We start from the raw sequence: 22,602 nt of genomic DNA on the forward strand, positions 1-22,602 counted from the left end.
CGGAATCTAATCACCGAACAGAGCACCCTTCTCCCCCCCTAAAGACCCCAGCACTAATTCCCCATCCAATTCCAACAGCCCCGTACAAAACTCCAAAAAATTCTCCACCAACTTCATCACCACATACAATCAATCTCACAACCGGATCAAAAATACATTAAAAAAACATTGGCACATCCTTTTACATGACCCCATTTTGAAAAAAATCATTCCCCCAGCACCTGGGATCGCTTTCAGACGAGCTAAAACACTGAAGAATCTTTTAGCGCCCAGTCGACTAAGGAAGAATTGTGCCACCAATTCACAGCCTACAATAACTCCAATGAAGATGGGGTCATACAAATGCAGACAAAAAAAATTGTCTCTGTTGCAACAATATTTGTCACAATACTACCTCTTTCACTTCAAGGATCACTGCCGCCACCTTCCCCATCAAATCACATCTCAACTGTGGATCTACCTTCGTCATCTACCTAATTGAATGCAACTGTGGCCTCCAATAGATAGGGAGGACCACTCAAGCTCTGCGGAAACGGCTCAACGGTCACCGTTACAACTGTTCCATTGGGTTCCAAAAGCACAGCGTTTCCCGCCATCTGGCCGAAAAACACAACAAAGATTTCAACCTAATCAGGATCACTCCAATTGAACAAATTTCACCCGTCACAGAAAATAGGACAGCTGTACTGAACAAAAGAGAGGCATTTTGGATCTACAAAATGCACTGCCTCCAGCCAGATGGACTAAATGAGTGCATTGAACTTTAAATTAAAAGCCAGATGAATTTCCTCAACACCATATGACAAGTATAACAACATATCACGATCACACATCAGCATCTCTTGTCCATTCTGCCAACCCAACCAAATCATTTACACCCACAGTCGATCAATCCCATATGGATCCATATAGATTCATCCATATACCCATACATCACACATGCCCTTATATCCCCATCCCCCCTCCATACTCAGATATCCTCACCAGTTCCATACATCCCCCCTTCTCCCCTCCCTCCCCTTCCCCCCCAACGTCCCCAGCACATTGTCACATCACACACCCATCCTCACCAATGTCACTTACACCTTTCCCATACATATGCCCCACACCACACTGTCAGCAGTCCGCACCACACATCTGTGATCCTCCTGACAGCCCACCAGCTGACAGGAGCGCATCGCTTCATTGATCTGCATATCGGTCCTCTGTGTCCACCGCTCGCTATAATAGTGGACACCGCCAGCGGTCCGCAACGCACACCCGCGATCCTCCTTACAGCTTATCAGCTGACAGGAGTGCATCGCTCCAACGATCCGCGCATCGGCCCCTGTGTCCGCTGTTCACTGTAACAGCAGACACTCCCAGCGGCCCGCACTACACCACTGCGATCCTCCTGCCAGCTCATCAGCTGACAGGAGCACATGGCTCCAGCCCGGCGTCTGTGGTTGCCGAGGCAACCCACCGGAAGTGACGCGCCGGTAACAGCAGACATAAGCGCGCGCTCCCAGCACACTGCACATACCAGCAGCGGTGCAGACGCCGGACAGGATCATCTTTGAGGTACCCGTTCCCCTCCTAGAGACGAGCAATGCTCTTCCTCCCCACCTCACTGCATATAATCACCAGCTCGGCCCTATCCGTAACCCTCTACCTTCTGCCTCCCTCCCCCAGCTCTCTCACATTGAACATCAATGAAGTTTGAGGTAAGTCCTTTTCATACCATTCTGATAGATAATTTTCTAACCCTTCACCCCCTGGAACCTCCCAAATATATATATGTATGCAACATAAGCCACACAATCGGTATATGTACATACATTGAGCAATTTTTCTGACAGCACAACTATTTTTGCATTCCAACTATCTATGGACCATACTTATAATTGTTTTTATCACATGGAAAAATTCTTTTTACATCTATGTCTTATGCATGTCATTTTATTCAAGTATTTATCTACTTATCTGTCAGCCCATAGACCATCCATTGTGACACTGCTGATCCATTTATATGTATTTATATATTTGTCTATCTGTATTTTATTTGCCTTCTATACCTGTTGGCGAGTTCTTAGACATGCATAGAGAAATATGGATTTATTGTTTCCAAAAAAAATGTTTTTCTTTTTATACTATATATATTTTCTTTTTATATTATATATATTTTCTGTACCAGACCTAACACCGTCCATATGTTTTTGATCGAGATATATGTATACAATTAGGTTGAGATATACAGATATACCTTATTTTACTATTTTAGAATTGTTAAGTGGACCCGAGGAAGGCATCAGCAGATGCCGAAACGCATTGTCCCAATACTTTAAATAAAAAACGTTATCCTGCACCTCCTCAGTTTACCAGTAATTTCACCACTTGAGCAGCGCCTCCACTGTACCGGCTCTTTTCCACTATTTCTCCCCTCTTTTTTATTATGAAATGTTTATTAATTTTAAAACAGGGATCAATTTATGTGAGCAGGTAAAGCACTAAAAATGTAGCCGACAATAACAAAAATGTATTGTGTGTGTGTGTTTTTCACTTTTTTTTTTACATTCTTAGGTAGTACTACTACTCCCAGCATGGAACCCACTGTTCCATGATGGGAGGAGTAGTACCTGTACTAATTGACAGATCGCCAGGGTTCATTGCGATCCTCTTGTATAATGTATAGATGCGGTCGCTCTTCTATGGTCCCCTGCACTGCCGTATATATATATATACACATATTCATATTTCCTGCAGAGCTGTGATTGGCCAGATGGTTCCAGCCAATCACAGCTCTCTGTGGGAAATATGAACATGTGTATATATACGGCGTGCAGGGGACCATAGGAGAGCGCAGGCCGCATCCATACATTATACCGGAGGATCACAGCGGGTGTCAGGAGTGATACCCGCTGTGATCTTTCCTTAACTACAAGTACTACTACTCCCAACATGGAGCACACTCTGCTCCATGCTGGGAGCTGTAGTACCTGCATTAAAAGACAAATCGCAGCGGGTGTCAGAAGTTACACTCGCTGCTATCTGTCTATTAATGCAGATACTACATCTCCCAGCATGGAGCATAGTGTGCTCCATGTTGGGAGTAGTAGTGCCTGCTTAAGGACACATCACAGTGGATGTCACTACTGACATCCGCTGTGATTGTCCTGTCTAAAGCAGAGATGGAGCGACTGTACATCACTCGCATCCCTGCTCTGCACTATACTCCGGGCCGGCCACTCATTCATTCATCTTTTCCTCAGAGCTGTGATTGGCTGCAACCATCCGGCCAATTAAAGCTCTAGGCGGAAAATATGAATAGAACATCACTCAGAGTACAGAGCAGAGGTGCGATCGCTGTATAGAGCCGCTCCGCTTCTCTGCTATATAATGGACGATCGAATCGGGTGTCAGACTGACACCCGGGGCGATATGTCTATAGTACAGGTACTACTACTCCCAGCATGGAACAGTGTGTTCCATGCTGGGAGTAGTAGTACTACATTAAAAATGTTTTTTTTAAAAGTTAAACACACACACTTTATAAAAATTTTAAGAAAAATGTTGTTATAAAAAAATAAACATTTAGTTAAATACATTTTTACATCCCTACTGCATCTTAATTTTTTTTTGGTACCCAACTATTTTGTAAAAAAAAAAGCCAAAGGGGCCAAAAACGGCACATTCCACACAGAGGTAAAAACGCAAGAAAAAAGCCTGCAAAAACGCAAAAAAGCAGTGAAAAACTGTGGCTGTTTTTCTGGAATTTTTATGCCACAAAAATCACAGGGCAAAAATCTCAGTGGAGTCCTAGCCTTAATCAGCCAAAATGAAATGACTGCTTTACAAGGGATAATTTCTGGAGCCAAAGCTATTATATTCGGCTGGAGAGCTTTACATTTGTTATCCCAGGTTTACATAAAAATCCATGCAGATTTTTCATTCGGTAAGTAAATGGAACCAAAATTCTACAGCCTGCAGCATGTGCTCTGTCTATGAGCCGGGGGTCCCTTTCTGGAGATTAAGGGGAGTCTGACCAGAGATTCTGGGGAGTCTCCAGGGAATCGGTCATCACTTTCATGCTGCCTCATTCATGAGTCATTAGGCAGTCCCTGGAGGCTGGTGGATCCAAGAAAAGACATCAAGGACCGCCCCAATAATTTATGGTTTAGTCAGTAATGACAGTTTCCCACCTATTACCATTGCCCTTCAAAACCATCATTCTCATGAATGAAACTGAACTAAATACCAAGCAAAGGTAGGATAATAATTATTTTTATTGAGGTCTTTAAATCTTTTCAGTATGCACTGTTCTCTACCATTGACTCATATTTCAACCGTTTATTTTAGAGAAAAACAAGCACCCACTTGAACTAAATCAGGGGTTAAACGTTTAGGTGCCATCCACTTCTGAAACCTCTCTGTCCTCCTTAGTATTCCTTCAATGCTGCAAGTTTTCTTTTTGGTGAATTTTTTGCAGATCCTCTGGTCGGCCAAGTCATGTTGTCTTTTACTAGACAATCGAGAAATCTCAACAGGTCTCCAGCTTTCTCCATCATCACTATAGTTCCCAGAGAAACTCTGAAGATCAGGAGGAGGAAGCGTCAGATGTGGAGCAAGCCAGTTCTGAAACCTGGGGCAAAAAGAGGGTTAGTATTATTTCTCAGACCTGAAATCTATTCATACTTATGGAATATGTTTGTGTATATTTAAAGGGTAGCTCCCACCATCCTCTTTTTTTTCTTTCTGTCCCTGCCTATTGCCCATCTATCCCTAACCCCCTCCCTGCCTTTTTTTATTTTTTATTATTATCTTAAAAATGGCATTTTGTCTGCCTGTTAGTGTGCTCACTACCAGGCAGACTTCCCCAGCAGGCACCACGTCACTGATGCCTGCTGGGGGCCGACTTCCGCCCTTAGTTCTCCTGACAGGGTGCTACCAGCTGTTTCACCACTACAACTCCCAGCATGCCCTAATATATATTTGCTGTCAGGCATGCTGGGAGTTGTAGTGGGGAAACAACTGGAGGCACCCTGTGTTGGAAGACACCCAGCCCCCGACCAATATCGCCCCCCCCCCTCCCCTCCCCCTCACCTGTGCCGAACCATGAGAGGGGGTCCGTAGCAAGCAACAAGTGTATGCCCGGCTTCCTGTCATGCCCATACACTCTGGAAACTGTCTCTATGTTTCTGGAGGATTGAAAGTCCTCCAGAACCATAGAGAGAGTTACCAGAGTGTAGGAGCATGACAGGAAGCCGGGTATACACTTGTTGCTCCATATAACGCGCTCCCCCCGGCAATGACAGGACACAGCTGCAAGGAGCAGTGAGGAGGCGGCGTATCCCCACTGGATCCGTGGCTGTAAGCAGAGGTAAGAGCCATGTGCCTCCCTGCTGCAGGGAGAATATGCAGCAGGGAGGCAATGCGCAGCCCTGGATTTCACTGTGCTCGCTCTCGCCTGTTTGATTGACAGGCGGGAGCGAGCACTGCAGTGACTGGAATTTCGACTCATTTGCCAGGCTCAATTGAGACGAAATTCTGTAGTGACGTCACTGCCGAATGCATTCGGCCACTAGGAGGGCGACCCCTAGTGGCCAAATTTAAAAGTGATTTTAAACTGGTTTAAAATCACTTTTTTTAATTAAACTATATTAGAGATATGTTGTAGTACTTAAGTACTACAACATATCAATTTTTTTATTTCATGACAGTGCCCATTTAACATAAATGGATTATCACTAATTATAAATAAGTGTCCCCCAACTAAATAGTATATTTCCCCATAAAATGTAACTTTTCAACTGGAATATTGTTTTTTGCACTTTGCCTAGATATTGCTTCTTATATGGATCCTTCATTTTTATTTGAAGGAGTAGTCCAGTATTGAAAAACGTATTCCCTAACCTCCGGCCAGATAGTGCATTTCAACCACCGCATGAAGCGGTGGCCAACATGCCCCCTCAATACAGGACTATGGTAGAGCCGGAGATTGCAGAAGGCATCGCTCTGGATCTTCCAGAGAAATGTATTGAGGAGGCGTGTCAGATGCCACTTTGTACGGTGGTCGACACGCCCCCTTTCCGTGGACTGCCGGGGCCCCGTACAGGAGATCGCAGGTGGTCCCAGCAGTTGGACCCCCACGATCTGAAACTTATCCCTTATCCTTAGGATAGGGGATAACTTTTTCAATACTGAAGATCTCCTTTAAGTGCCTCTCAGAATGGTGAGTAGAAACATTAAAGATGCTGCCCGTTGTTGTTTTACTTGTATATATACATTCAGTATGCCGCATCATTGTCTAGCAATAAATAAATAGAATGTGAAGTTTAATTTTCCAGACAACCTTGTGGCCTGTAGCAAAACCTCTTATATATCATATCGACATACAATAATATGCTTCTGACTGAAAGGTTTTAGTTCTTGCCTACATCTAAAGAAAATAGCATATTGCAGATTACAAAAGAATAGTGGGAATTGTACCAGCAGTCCTTATTATACATATGTATTCATTACATATATATATATATATATATATATATATATATATATATATACTAGCCGAGTACCCGGCATTGCCCGTTTTTTCCTTCCTAATCCTTGTTGTGGAGGAAAATCAACAGAGGAAGCTTTTGACTTCATATCCCATCCTCATATATTGTTGTCATATCCCAACCCCCATATCCTGACCTCCTATCCCGACCTCCTATCCCGTCTTCCTATCCTGTCTTCCTATCCCGTCCACCTATCCCGTCCTCCTATCCCGACCTCCTATCCCGACCTCCTATCCCGACATCCTATCCCGTCCTCCTTTCCCATCCTCCTATCTCGACCTCCTTTCCCGTCCTCCTATCCCGTCCTCCTATCCCGTCATCCTATCTTGACCTCCTATCTCGACCTCCTATCCCGTCCTCCTATACCGTCCTCATATCCCATCCTCCTCCTATCTTGGCCTCCTATCTCGACCTCCTATCCCATCTTCATATCTTGACCTCCTATCTCAAACTCCTATCTCGACCTCCTATCCGACCTCCTATCCCGACCTTCTATCCTGACCTCCTATCCCGTCCTCCTATCTTGTCCTCCTATCTCATCCTCCTATCCCGACCTGTAATATGTGTACCAGGTATTGAAATATCTCCAGCCGTACGGAAGTTATATGGGAACATACATTTCCCATTGATTTGCATGGCACTTTAAACAAAAACCCAGAACCTCACAAATGGGGGTAGTTAAGGGTTAAATTAACTATCCTATATTTTAAGTGGACATATAAGTAACATGTGACCAAGTATTATCAAAATATCTCCAGCCGTTTGGAAGTTATGCAGTAACATATATTTCCCATAGACTTGTATGGGACTTTAAACAAAAACCCAGACCCTGGCAAATGGGGGTGGGTAAGGGTTAAATTACCTATCCTATGTTTGTTGTTGACATATAAGTAACATGTGCCAAGTTTCATGTTAATATCTTTAGCCGTTTGGACATGATGCTGAAACATACACACACACACACATTGAGTTTTATATATAGATATGTTACACACTGCGCTCCACCTGGGCATGCCGGCCGTGAGCACATCTCCCCTCTCATGTCCTCAGCCGACGGGGCTGGGATACAGAGATTTTGTATCTTCCCTACGTTGTGGTCCGTCAGTAGTAGCAGTTAGCTTGTCAGGCGCAGCAACTAAGTCAACTGTCCGCCATGATGCAACAATTGCTGACCATGCAGCAACAGCAGCAGCCGCAACCTCTCCAGTCTCTCCACCCATTTTTGCTGTTTCTTCTGGATCAAAGCTTCGTTTACCCCTTTCCACGAAGTATGATGGTGACCCAAAGTTTTCTAGAGGTTTTTTGACTCTGTGTTCCATGCACATGGATCAGTTCCTGACGGAGCAAGCGAAGGTGGCGTTTGTGGTCAGCCTCTTGTTCGGAGAGGCCCTGGCCTATGCTACTCCTCTCTGAGATCACAGCGACCCAATAACCTCTAACCTCACAGCCTTCTTAGCTGAATTCCGCAGCGTTTTTGAAGAACCCACACGTGCCTCCTCTGCCGAGACGGCTCTTCTGAGCCTCAGCCATGTTCCAACGTCCACCTCTATAGTCTTCTTTGCCTCTCGCTGAAAAGGCTATGCAAGTGGATCGTTCTCGCTTAACACAGCTGGAAAGATCCCAACGACGCAATGAGAATTTGTGTTTATACTGTGCAAGTCCGGAGCACTTTCTTAAAGACTGTTCTACACGTCCTCAGCGTCCGGGAAACGCTCTCACCTAGGACACGTGGGTGCCACTCACAAGGGGGGTGCCAGGTGGGGACTTACCCGCCACCGCCACCACTACTGAGGATCCAGGACACTCGTCCCACATCCCCAGCAGACAGTGCTGCCTTCTCCTGTATGCGCGACACACGCAAATACAGGAGAGGACGTCCCCTCTGTGTGAGCCGCATCTGCAGCTTACACAGAGAAGACGTGACCTCCGCCCCCACGCAGTACGCAGTACAGGCGCAGATGACGTCACTCATCGGCGCCTGTACTGTGGAGGGGAGAAGACGCGGGCCCTGCTGCTGTGGAGATCACTGCGTGGGATATCAGATGAGCATCCTTTTTTTTCCTCTCAACTCTGCATATACCTATGGGGAAGAGGGGGGGGGGGGGTTACTCTGCATATACCTATGGGGAAGAGGGGGGGTTACTCTGCATATAGCTATGGGGAAGAGGGGGGGTGTAACTCTGCATATATCTATGGGAAAGAGGAGTGTGTGTGTGTGTGTGTAACTCTGCATATACCTTTGGGAAAGAGGATGGGGGTGTAACTACATATACCTATGGGAAATAGGGGGGGTGTAACTGCATATACCTATGGGAAAGGGGGGGTAGCTGGATATACCTATGGGAAAGGGGGGTGTAACTGCATATACCTATGGAAAAAAGGGGGGTGTAACTGCATTTATCTATGGTAAAGAGGGGGGGGGGGTGTAACTGCATATACCTATGGGAAAGAGGGGCTGTGTAACTGAATATACCTGTGAGAAAGAGGGGGGGGGTGTAACTGCATATACCTATGGGAAAGAGGGGGGTGTAACTCTGCATATACCTATGGGAAAGAGGGGGGTGTACCTGCTTACACCTATGGGAATGAGGGGGTGGGGTAACTCTGCCTATACCTATGGGGAAGAGGGGGTGTAACTCTGCCTATACCAATGGGGAAGGGGAGGGGGGGTAACTCTGCCTATACCTATAGGGAAAGGAGGGGGGGTAACTCTGCCTATACCTATGGGAAAAAAGGGGGTTAACTCTGCCTATACCTACGGGGAAAGGGGGTGGGGGGACTCTGCTGCCTATACCTAAGGAGAAAGGGGGGGGTTAACTCTGTTCCCATACCTATTGGGAAGGGGGTTTAACTCTGCATCCTATATCTATGGGGAAGGGTGGGAGGGTGAGGGCTATCTCTGCTGCTTATACCTTTGGGGAAGGGGGAGTTAACTCTGCTGCCTATACCTACAGGGAAGAGGGGCTACCTAACTTTATATCTGGATGCCTAACTACTTACCTACATAGCAATAATGAAAAAACGCCACCAACAACTTGATTGCTTTATAACTTGCTTTAGTGAAAAATTGTATAAAACGTTCACAGTATAGAAAAATGGAATCCTTGTAAAGAAATAGAAGTTACAAAATTTCAAATCACCCAAATGTGCACCTTCTTCGGACACGCTCGACACTCTCCAGGCTGTAGGTGGATTTCAGCCCATGTCCGGGCTTCCTTCAGCGCATAGACCTTCCTCTCACGAAGGGGAACAGGCTGGAGCTTGCGTCGATACCTTACCACATTTCGGAGGACACGCCCCCTTTCTTAAGTATCCCTAACGTGCTCACCACCACCACATTACATAGGCATGTCACTCTTGCGAGACTTTATCTCTAAAAACAAGAGCCAAAGATTAAAATCATATATTAAAAACTGACATCAGTAAAACATCAGGCAGCATACAAGATGACCGGACATGGGCTGAAATCCACCTACAGCCTGGAGAGTGTCGAGCGTGTCCGAAGAAGGTGCACTTTGGGTGATTTGAAATTTAGTAATTTCTATTTCTTTGCAAGGATTTCATTTTTCTATACTGTGAACATTTTATAAAATTTTTCACTAAAGTAATCAAGTTGGTGGCGTTTTTTCATTATTGCTAATTGGATTCCCAGTGAGTTTGAGCCCTCACTATTGAAAAACGTAGGACACCCACCCAAGTGGGAATAGGTGACATATCTATGATATACTTACCTACATACCCAGCTACCTAACTATGTACATAACTACTGGCCTTCATACATGACTGCCTACCTACCTAACTTGTCACCTATGTACATATCTGGCTTCCTGATCTACCTACCTAGTTACCTGGCTACCTACCTACCTGCCCTTTTACTGTGCAGTTCAGGTGCTATTTCAGGTTCCAAAATTAAGAAGCTAATGCAGATGTAATGGTTAAAGTACCAGCAGGTACTGTATTTATTAATTCAGAAACCAATGACGCGTTTCAGAGGTGAGATCCTCCTTCCTCAGATGCATCTGAGGAAGGAGGATCTCAAGGAAGGAGGTTCTGAGATCAGTGAAAGTGGATAATGAGTTTTGACCGTGATTTTGTTGGGACCCCCCATGGGGTCTCAACAAAATCACGGTCTAAACTCATTATCCGCTTTCACTGATCTCAGAACTTTTTGATCGTCTCCAGGGAGCCAAGGTTTTCTCTTACTTGGATTTACGGGGAGTTTATAATCTGATTCAAATCCATGAGGCAGACGAATAGAAAATGGCCTTTAATACCTGTGAACGACATTTTAAGTATCTCGTGATTCCTTTCAGCCTTTGCAATGCTCCAGCTGTTTTTTTAGGAATTCGTCAATGATATCTTCCGAGATCTTCTGTACACCTGTGTTGTCGTGTATCTTGATGACATCTTGATCTTCTCTTCCAACTTATAGGAGCATTGTATTCATGTTTGTTTGGTTCTTCAACACCTCCGGAGGAATCATCTCTACGCCAAACTGGAGAAGTGCCTATTCGAAAAATCAAAAATCATTGTCTCTCATCAAGGTCTGCAGATGGATCCTGAGAAACTGTCTGCGGTTTTGAATTGGCCTCGTCCTACTGGTTTTCGGGCTATTCAACGCTTTCTGGGATTTGCCAACTACTATAGTCAATTCATCCCACATCTCTCTTCCTTGGTAGCACCTATTGTAGCTCTCACAAGAAAGAACTCTAACCCTAAGTCATGGCCTTCGAGGCCGAAGAGGCTTTCTCTCGCCTAAAGTCTGCATTTGCCTCGGCTCCCGTGCTTTCAAGACATTGATCCAGAAAGACCTTTTGCTTTGGAGGTGGACGCTTCGTTTGTAAGAGCTGGTGCCATTCTTACCAAGAAAAACTCCAAGGGTAAGGCGTAACCTGTGGTTTCTTTTCAAAAACCTTCTTACTTCATCTGAGATCGAGAACTTCTTGCTATAAAACTAGCCTTAGAGGAGTGGCGACATTTGTTGGAAGGGTCTCCTCATCCAGTCAGTATCTACTCAGACCACAAGAATCTCCTATACCTACAGCCTACTCAGCGTTTGAATCCTCACCAGGCAAGGTGGTCTTTTTTCTTTTCCAGATTTAATTTCTTCATTCACTTCCGTCCAGCTAACAAGAATATCACAGCTGATGCCCTTTCCAGATCCTCTTACATTGTGGGTTTGGACTCCACGCCTAGGCATATTGGCCCACATTTATCATTGTCTTTAGACTGTTTTTTGTGTCTAAAAAGGGACAAAAAAAGGAGCAAGCAGGTTTTTTTGTGCCTTTTTGTTTACACATTTCTGCTGATTTTGAGTTGCAATCCACTGATTTTTGCAATACACATGATATGGAAGGGTTTTATCAACTTCACCTTTTTGTGAAAAGAAGCAAAAAAGGCGCAAAGCCACTGAAAAGTCTCTAAAATCAGCACACACAAAAAAGGTGTAAAAAAAATGCTTCACTTACACTACAACAATAAATGTTGGCCATTATTCCCCCAGACCGTCTGATTTCTGCAGCTCCTGACGATCTTTTGCAAGTACCTCCAGGTAAATCCTTTGTACCAGCCAGATTGAGATGCAAAGTCCTGAAATGGGGTCATTCTTCTTTATTGGCAGGTCATCCTGGAGTACATAAGACTTTACTTTTAATCTTGCGGCACTATTGGTGGCCACATCTGGAACGTGATGTCTCCGAATTTGTCCATTCCTGTGTCACCTGTGCACGTGACAAAACTCCTTGACAAAAACCTGCAGGACTCTTACAGCCATTGCCCATTCCAGAGACTCATGGACTCACATCGCTTTGGATTTTATTACCGATCTTCCACCATCTAATAATAACATGGTCATCTGGTTTGTAGTTGATCGGTTTTCCAAAGTGGCTCATTTCATCCCACTTCCTGCTCTTCCATCTGGTCCACAGTTGGCGAAGCATTCTTACAACATATTTTCCGCCTCCATGGTCTACCAGAACACATCGTCTCGGACCACGGAGTTCATTTTGTGTCCAAGTTCTGGTGAGCTCTCTGTACCCGTCTGGAAATCAATCTGGATTTCTCCTCTTCCTACCACCCTCAGTCCAACCGTCAAGTGGAGAGGGTAAATCAGATTTTGGAGACTCATCTTCGCCATTTTGTCTCAGCTCCTCAGGACAACTGGGTTGATCTTCTTCCCTGGGCCAAATTTTCTTATAACCATAAGGATTCCGAGCCCATGAGAACCTCTCCATTTTTTATCGTTTATGGAAATCATAAACCAGTTTCTTCCGGTGTCCCAGCTGTAGATGAACTTGTCCGTGACTTCTCTTCTATTTGGCGACAGATTCAGCATTCTTTGTCTCTGGCCTCCTCTCGCATGAAAACCCAGGCTGATATGAAAAGAATACCTCCTCCATCCATTCGGTGATAAGTACTGTACATAAGTTTCAAAATTCCCAGCTACAAGTTAGGACCTCAATTCCTTGGACCAAGGTCCTACAAAAAATCAATCCAGTCTTGTACAAACTCTGGTTACCTCCTTCTCCCCGTATTCCTAACTCTTTTCATGTGTCACTCCTCAAGCCTCTGGTAGTCAACCGTTACTCTCTAAAGAACACTGTTCCTACGCCCATCTCTGGTTCCTCTGATGTCTACCAAGAGATCCTTGCCTCCAAAACTATGCGAGGGAAAAAAATCTTCTTGGTTGACTGGAGGGGATTTGGTCCTGAGGAGAGATCCTGGGAGCCTGAAGAAAACATCTTGGACCGTAAACTCCTCAATACAGACCAAAGGGGGGGGGGGTACTGTTACACACTGTGCTCCGGCCGGGCATGTTGGCCATGAGCGCATCTCCCCTCTCATGTCCCCAGCCGACGGCGCTGGGATTCGCATTGCGGGACATGCCCACACGTGAGTCCCAGCCCGTCACTAACCTTCACCCTCGCCTCCATCTCAGCTCCGGCGCGCGTGCCCCTGCCTCCTAGGGTACGTGCGCGCTGGAGCTCTTAAATTTAAAGGGCCAGTATGCCCATAATCATGTGCTTCACCTGTTCCTCAATTATAAGTTTCTGCACCTCCCACATACCTCTGCTGGATCTTTGTTTTCCCCAGTGCCTTAGAGATAGCGTTATTCTGTGTTTCCTTGCTGTGTACCAGACCTTGCATTCTGTGACCTGACCGTGTTCCTTGCCGCCTGCCTATTGACCTACTGCTACATTCCTGACTTTGCTCCGGTGCCGCCTGCCCTGACCTCCTGCTATCCTTACTACATCCTATCTCATCCCTTCTGTGCCTCGCTTCATCTCAGCCGCCTGTGTGGTCGAGTCGTGCCAGGGGTAGCGGCCTGGGTGCCGCCTGATGCAGCAAGACCATCCAGCTTTGCGGCGGGCTCTGGTGAAAACCAGCGGCACCTTAGAATCCGCTCCCTGGCACGGCCCGCATCATCAGCCACACAGGTCCAGCGGATCTACTACCTCCCGATTTCCAGTCAACTGTGGTGAGTCTAACAATATATATAAATATATATATATATATATACTTACTATATATGTGTGTATATACATATATACATATATATAAATATATATATATATATATATATATATATATGCATTAGAAAATGGTTTTCCACCATGATGTCTTAAAGTAATGTTCTTTTAAAGATTGTTATAGGATTATTTTTTTTAGCTTGCAACTTTTAAAAGCAAAGAAAAAAATAACATGATTTTGTGTTTGCCACATATATACTTTAAGAAGTGAAGAAAATAGATGAAAATTATAAAGTGAACAACCATAGATTAGCAATTATAATAAATAGCAGTGTATGCACGGTGCAGAACAAGCCTCAATGCACCTTTTTTTGAGATCACAGTGGAGATGATTTAGACACTTACAAAACAGCAGTTAAAAGATTACAATATCTCAAAAATTAGATTAGCTTAGATCATATGATAGAAACATATTACACATTTCAAGTGTAAAAGCAAGACGAGAAACCAAAATCACTTAATAATTTGCAATGATTATTAGTTTTGTGCATAAGCTGATGTAATACTTTAAGTTGAGAATTTTTTTGTGGTGCTGTAAAGAAAGGCCCCCAGCAGGTTGGTGAAGTGGTAAAACACATGGAACAGTTAGAGCATACTTAAATGAGATATTAATAGGTCACTGAAAAAAAATTCAAGCATGTCACATTTCCATGTCGTTATAAAGATATCAAAAATTGACATCCTTTTAGGGCCTGTTTACATTATGTTTTGCTTCATGTTTAACATGTATACTGACCCTACACAGTTTTATAAATTTACAAATAAAAAGGTTATGGGTCTGTTTCAGAAAATGACCGCACAAATCAAATATTGTTATTTTTTGTCTTTTTTTTTTTTTTACAGATTTTTAAGCAGTAGAATATAAATTTGGTATCAGAGTTTCCTTCATGCTGACTGTTAGAGATGAGCGAACTTACAGTAAATTTGATTCGTCTTGAACTTCTTCGCTCGGCAGTTGATGACTTTTCCTGCATAAATTAGTTCAGCTTTCCGGTGCTCCGGTGGGCTGGAAAAGGTGGATACAGTCCTAGGAGACTCTTTCCCAGGACTGTATCCACCTTTTCCAGCCCACCGGAGCACCTGAAGGCTGAACTAATTCACGCAGGAAAAGTCATCAACTGCCGAGCGGAGAAGTTCGTGACGAATCGAATTTACTGTAAGTTCGCTCATCTCTACTGACTGTGGTTAGGGCAGCATGAAACCACTGACAGGTTACCTTTAACATATACTTGGGAAGTTTTTCCCATGATGTGCGCTACATGTAAACAAAACTATTTGATGTAAACAGAACCTTATACACATAGCTTATACTCTTTCCATCCTTTGGCAACAGAAATTCCTGTAACTACTGTACAGTACTTTGCATAAGTAGTCATCCCCTTGGACTTTTTGCCCATTTTGCTACTGTTGCAATCTGGAATTCAAACAGACTTAATTAGACCTTTACCATTTGATCAATATAACATGCATAGTAGTTTGAAAGTGCTAAATACCTAAGAACCTAAATACATAGGCATCGTAAGTTGACATCGCTTGGATGCACCCCCAAGTCAATACTTGGTAGAACCGCCTTTTGCTGCAATTAGAGATGCAAGTCTTTGGGGGATGTCTTTATTAGATGGAAATGGAAATGTTTATTTATTCTCCTTGGCAAAAAAAGCTGAAGACTGTCCTTGAACAGCAAATTTTAATATGATTTAGGTCTGGGTCATTTTAGGACATTAACATGATTTGATCTAAACCATTACATTGTAGCTTTATATGTTTAGGATCATTGTCCTGCTGAAAGATTACTTTTCATGCAGCTGTGTGTTCAGTATTGCTCTCTAACAAACTCTTAGGCCTTTGCAGAACAGGTGTACTTGCAAATGTGACATGTGAAGGAACCAGATCTCTGTTAGGGGTATCACAGTAAAGGGGTAAATATATTTACACATCACTTTTCAGTTTTTTAATTGTAAATGAATTTTAAATCCATGTAATATCTCTCCCTCACTTTCAAATGAGGGACTATTTTGTGTTGGTCCATTACATAAAATTGCAATGGAGCAAATTTGAATCTGTCAATAGATGAGGTCTGGCACAATAGTAGCAGGTAAAATCCGGTGCTTTATTCAACATGCAGAATAGCAAATGGTACAGGAGACAATAGCCTACGCATTTCCGGCTGTTGAGCCCTTAGTCATGGCATAAAAACATGGTGTAGTAATGGACTTATATTCACAGATATCTAGTCACATGATCATTAACACATACAAAGAATCGGAATATATATAAAAAGCGGCATGGATCCAGACATATAATCCACCTATTACATATGGTTACAAAAAAGATATGAAAAAATATATACATGTATAAACACACAGGGTATAAATAGGGAAAATCTCCAGCCCTTTCCCAATGGTTCAAATTCAATTATCCTTACATTGTACAATATCATGTTATATATATAAAAAATTCATATATATGAATATGTATATATACATGTACGCATATACACATATATATATATATAAAACATACACATACATACATATATATGGAGGTATAGGAGAAATAGGGAAATCGGAGAAGAAGCCATCGGGACAAAATATCAGTGATAAACATTAATAAGTAAGTATAAGATCCTGACGTAAATTGAGTCCTTTGGGCTCCCTAGTCCCCAACATAAACATCCAATAGGACTTACGATTTAATAATAGTCTTCTCATATTTCCTCCTCTAACAGGTCTTTTGACTCTTTCAATTCCCATAACCCGCAAGGAATCCACATTCCCATTATGGGTATTTTTGAAATGCCTGGACAGAGCTGAGATATTAAATGAAAGTGCATTTCTAGCATCAGACATGTGTCTGCGTATCCTAGTTTTTAATGTATTGCTAGTGCACCCAACATATTGGCAATGACATGATTCACAAGAAGCTAAATAATTAATATTTTTTTACTATTGTCTCCTGTACCATTTGCTATTCTGCATGTTGAATAAAGCACCGGATTTTACCTGCTACTATTGTGCCGGACCTCATCTATTGTTTGTTTGCTGCACGTGGAGAGGAACGCCACCTCTCTGGTCGGAGCACTAGAGCAGCGGTAAGGGGGATCGAGCGGAGGACTCTACAAATTTGAATCTGTGGTACCATGAAAAACTGTAGAGAAGTCCAAGGGGGTGAATACTTATCGAAGGCACTGTATATTATATATGCATGGGGGTAATAGGAACAACCTTTTAATATCTTTTAGTTTAACCCCTTAATGACCACAGACGTAAATGTACGTCCTGGTGCGGCGGTACTTCGCGCACCAGGACATACATTTACATCCTGTTGATTACCACAATCATCAGAGCGGTGCTTGCGTCATGCACTGCAGGTCCCAGCTGCTATTAGCAGGCAGGGACCTGCCAGTAATGGAGGACATCAGCGATCATGCTGATGTCCGCCATTAACCCCTCAGATGCCATAATCAATACAGATCATGGCATCTGCGGTAATGCGTGTGTTTAAATGGATGATCGGATCACCCGCGGCGCTGCCGCAGGGATCCGATCACCTGAAGTGGCAGATGGAGGTCCCTTCACCTGCCTCCGTCCATCTTCTGGGGTCTTCTGCTTTGATCTGAGCTTGAGCAGACCAGAGCAGAAGATCGCCGATAACACTGGTCAGTGCTATGCTCCATGCATAGCACTGAACAGTATTAGCAATCAAACGATTGCAATAAATAATCTCCTAAGGGGACATAAAAAGTGTAAAAAAAAAAAATAAAGTTAAAAAGCGCAAAAAAAATACATTTTTATAAACATATTTGGTATTGCTGTAATTGTCCAAACTATTAAAATACAATGTTAGTGATCCCATATGGTGAACAGCGTAAATGTAAAAAATAAATAAATAAAGTCCAAAATTGCTGCTTTTTTGTCACATTTTATTCCCCCAATTTTTTTTTTTTTTTTTATAAAAAGTGATTTAAAAGTTTCATATATGCAAATTGGGTATCGATAAAAAGTATAGATTATGGTGCAAAAGATTTGTCCTCATACCGCCCCATATACGGAAAAATGAAAACATTATAGGTGGTCAAAATAGGGCGATTCTAAACATAATGATTTTGTAAAAAATTAAGTTTGATATTTTTTAAAAGCAGTACAATAATAGAAAAGTATGTAATGATTTGTATAATTTTAATCGTATTGACCCACAGAATAAAGAACACCTCAGTTTGATCATAAAGTGTACAGTGTGAAAACAAAACCCTCTAAAATCTACACAGATTCCAAGCTGGTGTAGTTTTCTACTATGTTTTCGGCTTGGCCATGGCCCTTTCATGTCCCTCTCTACCCACTTTTACAAAAATGATGAGTGCAGTGCCAACAAGTTGTGAATTTTTGTACAACTGAGCATTACACAAGATTGTGCAACTTTTAATGACAGAAACCTAGCATAAATACACAACAATTTAATTTGTTGATTTTTTAAGAGACCTGTGAAAAATGAAAGAAGCAATCTGATTGGTTGCCATGGGCAACTGCACCACTCTTCCTCTATACAGGTTTTGATAAATCTCTATTATCCCTTTTATCCCTGTGTCTTTGTTTAAATAAAGGGGTAAGGCAGCAAACTGGATTTTTCTTTTGGTCTAGTTATGACTAATTGGACTAAAATGACTAAGAAAGCTCTAGCTATGACTCTGATTTCACAAGTCCCCACCTTGTGAGCAATGCTCAGTTCAAAAAAGGAGAAGAGAATTAAGAAGGCTTTTAACCCCTTAAAGGGGTAGTCCAGTGGTGAAAATCTTATCCCCTATACTAAGGATAGGGGATAAGTTTGAGATCGCGGGGGTACGACCGCTGGGGCCCCCTGCGATCTCTCTGTACGGGGGCCAGGCTCTCCGGCCATATAGCGGGTGTCGACCACCGCACGAAGTGGCGGCTGACACGCCCCCTCAATGCATCGCTATGGCAGAGTCGGAGATTGCCGAAGGCAGCGCTCTGGCTCTGCCATAGAGTTGTATTGAGGGGGCATGTTGGCCGCCGTTTCGTGTGGTGGTCAACATGCCCCATTCCCGCGGGCTGTCGGGGCTCGTACAGGATATTGCGGAGGGCCCCAGCGGTTGGACCCCCGCGATCTGCAACTTATCTCCTATCCTTAGGATAGGGGATAAGTTGTTCACCACTGGACTACTCCTTTAACCCCTTAAGGACCCAGCCCAAATATACCTTAAGGACCCGGCCATTTTTTTGAACATCTGACCACTGTCACTTCAAGCATTAATAACTCTGGGATGCTTTTACCTTTCATTCTGATTCCGAGATTGTTTTTTCGTGACATATTCTACTTTATGCTAGTGGTAAAATTTTGTCGATACTTGCATCATTTCTTGGTGAAAAATTCCAAAATTTTATGAAAAAATAGAAAATTTTGCATTTTTTTTTTACTTTGAAGCTCACTGCTTGTAAGGAAAATGGATATTCCAAATAAATTATACATTGATTCACATATACAATATGTCTACTTTATGTTTGCATCATTAAATTGACGTGTTTTTACTTTTGGAAGACACCAGAGGGCTTCAAAGTTCAGCAGCAATTTTCCAATTTTTCACAAAATTTTCAAAATCAGAATTTTTCAGGGACCAGTTCAGTTTTGAAGTGGATTTGAAGGGCCTTCATTTTAGAAATACCCCACAAATGACCCCATTATAAAAACTGCACCCCTCAAAGTATTCAAAATGACATTCAGTAAGTGTGTTAACCCTTTAGGTGTTTCACAGGAATAGCAGCAAAGTGAAGGAGAAAATTCTAAATCTTCATTTTTTACACTCGCATGTTCTTGTAGACCCAGTTTTTGAATTTTTACAAGGGGTAATAGATGAAAAATCCCCCCAAAATTTGTAACCCAATTTCTCTTGAGTAAGGAAATACCTCATATATGTATGTCAAGTGTTCGGCGGGTGCACCAGAGGGCTCAGAAGGGAAGGAGCGACAATAGGATTTTGGAGAGGGAATTTTGCTGAAATGGTTTTTGGGGGGCATGTCACATTTAGGAAGCCCCTATGGTGCCAGAACAGCAGAAAACCCCAACATGACATACCATTTTGGAAACTAGACCCCTCAAGGCACGTAACAAGGGGTCCAGTTAGCCTTAACACCCCACAGGTGTTTGACGACTTTTCGTTAAAGTCGGATGTGTAAATGAAAAAAAAATGTCACTAAAGTGCAGTTTTTCCCCCAAATTTACCATTTTTACAAAGGGTAATGGGAGAAAATGCCCCCCCAAATTTGTAACCCCATCTCTTCTGAGTAAGGAAATACCACATGTTAGGACATAAAATGCTTTGCGGGCGAACTACAATGCTCAGAAGAGAAGGAGTCACATTTGGCTTTTTGAAAGCAACTTTTGCTGAAATGGTTTTTTGGGGGCATGTCGCATTTAGCAAGCCCCTGTGGTGCCAGAACAGCAAAAAATACCCACATGGCATACTATTTTGGAAACTACACCCCTCAAGGAACGTAACAAGGAGTCCGCTGAGCCTTAACACCCCAAAGGTGTTTGACGACTTTTCGTTAAAGTTGGATGTGTAAATGAAAAAAAAATTTTTTTTTACTAAAATGCAGTTTTTCCCCTAAATTTTACATTTTTACAAGGGGTAATAGGAGAAAATGACCCCCAAAATGTGTAACCCCATTTCTTCTGAGTATGGAAATACCCCATGTTAGGACGTAAAATGCTCTGCTGGCGAACTACAATGCTCAGAAGAGGAGGAGCGCCATTGAGCTTTGGAAAGAGAATTAGTTTGGAATGGTAGTCAGGGGCCATGTGCGTTTACAAAGCCCCCCGTGGTGCCAGAACAGTGGAACCCCCCACATGTGACCCCATTTTGGAAACTACACTCCTCACAGAATTTAATAAGGGGTGCAGTGAGTATTTACACCCCACAGATCTTTGGAACAGTGGGCTGTGCAAATGAAAAATTTTATTTTTCATTTTTACGGACCACTGTTCCAAAAATCTGTCAGACACCTGTGGGGCGTAAATTCTCAATGTACCCCTTATTACATTACATGAGGGGTGTAGTTTCCAAAATGGGGTCACATGTGTTGGGGGTCCATTGTTCTGGCACTATGGGGGCTTTGTAAACACGTGGCCTTCAATTCCGGACAAATTTTCTCTACAAAATCCCAATGGCGCTCCTTCTCTTCTGAGCATTGTAGTTCGCCCACAGAGAACTTTAAATTCACATATGGGGTATGTTCTTACTCAGAAGAGATGGGGTTACAAATTTGGGGGGGCTTTTTTCCTATTTCCCGATGTGAAAATGAAAAATTTAGGGTAACACCAGCATTTTATTGAAAAAATATAATTTTTTTCATTTTCCCATCCAACTTTAATGAAAATTCGTCAAACACCTGTGGGGTGTTCAGGCTCACTATACCCCTTGTCACGTTCGGTGAGGGGTGTAGTCTCCAACATAGGGTCACATGTGGGTATTTTTTTTTTTTGCGTTTGTCAGAACCGCTGTAAAATCAGCCACCCCTGTGCAAATCACCAATTTAGGCCTCAAATGTACATGGTGCGCTCTCACTCCTGAGCCTTGTTGTGTGCCCGCAGAGCATTTTACGCCCACATCTGGGGTATTTCTGTACTCAGGAGAAATTGCGCTACAAATTTTGGGGGTCTTTTTTTCCTTTTACCGCTTGTGGAAATAAAAAGTATGGGGCAACACCAGCATGTTAGTGTAAAATGTTTTATTTTTTTACACTAACAGGCTGGTGTAGCCCCCAACTTTTCCTTTTCACAAGCGGTAAAAGGAAAAAAAGCCCCCCAAAATTTGTAGTGTAATTTCTCCCGAGTACGGAGATACCCCATATGTGGCCCTAAACTGTTTCCTTGAAATACGACAGGGCTCCGAAGTAAGAGAGCACCATGCGCATTTGAGGACTAAATTAGGGATTGCATCGGGGTGGACATAGGGGTATTCTACGCCAGTGATTCCCAAACAGGGTGCCTCCAGCTGTTGCTAAACTCCCAGCATGCCTGGGCAGTCAGTGGCTGTCCAGAAATGTTGGGAGTTGTTGTTTTGCAACAGCTGGAGGCTCCGTTTTGGAAACCCTGCCGCACAAGACGTTTTAAATTGTTTATTGGGGGGGGGGGGCAGTGTAAGGGGTGTATATGTAGTGTTTTACCCTTTATTAGGTGTTAGTGTAGTGTAGTGTTTTTAGGGTTCATTCACACTGGCGGGTTACAGTGAATTTCCCGCTAGGAGTTTGCACTGCGGCGAAAAATTTGCCACAGCCCAAACTTGAAGCAGGAAATTTACTGTAAACCCGCCTATGTGAATGTACCCTGTACGTTCACATAGGGGGGGGGGGGGGGGGGGGCGCAAACCTCCAGCTGTTTCAAAACTACAACTCCCAGCATGTACTGACAGACCGTGCATGCTGGGAGTTGTAGTTTTGCAACAGCTGGAGGCACACTGGTTGGAAAACCTTCAGTTAGGTTCTGTTACCTAACTCAATATTTTCCAACCAGTGTGCCTCCAG

At 43.2% G+C, this 22,602-nt stretch overlaps 1 protein-coding gene across 1 annotated transcript in view; it reads right to left on the bottom strand.

The window, feature by feature from the left end:
* The window catches only part of DIPK2B (divergent protein kinase domain 2B), a 258,319-nt gene that overhangs the window by 41,130 nt on the left and 194,587 nt on the right, over positions 1-22,602 (bottom strand). Inside the window, 1 exon segment of the mRNA XM_056560162.1 lies at positions 4,336-4,618. Within this exon segment, the coding sequence (XP_056416137.1) occupies positions 4,336-4,618 (283 nt within the window).

Source organism: Hyla sarda, chromosome 2 (assembly GCF_029499605.1).
Source record: "Hyla sarda isolate aHylSar1 chromosome 2, aHylSar1.hap1, whole genome shotgun sequence".
NCBI classification, from domain to species: Eukaryota; Metazoa; Chordata; class Amphibia; order Anura; family Hylidae; genus Hyla; species Hyla sarda.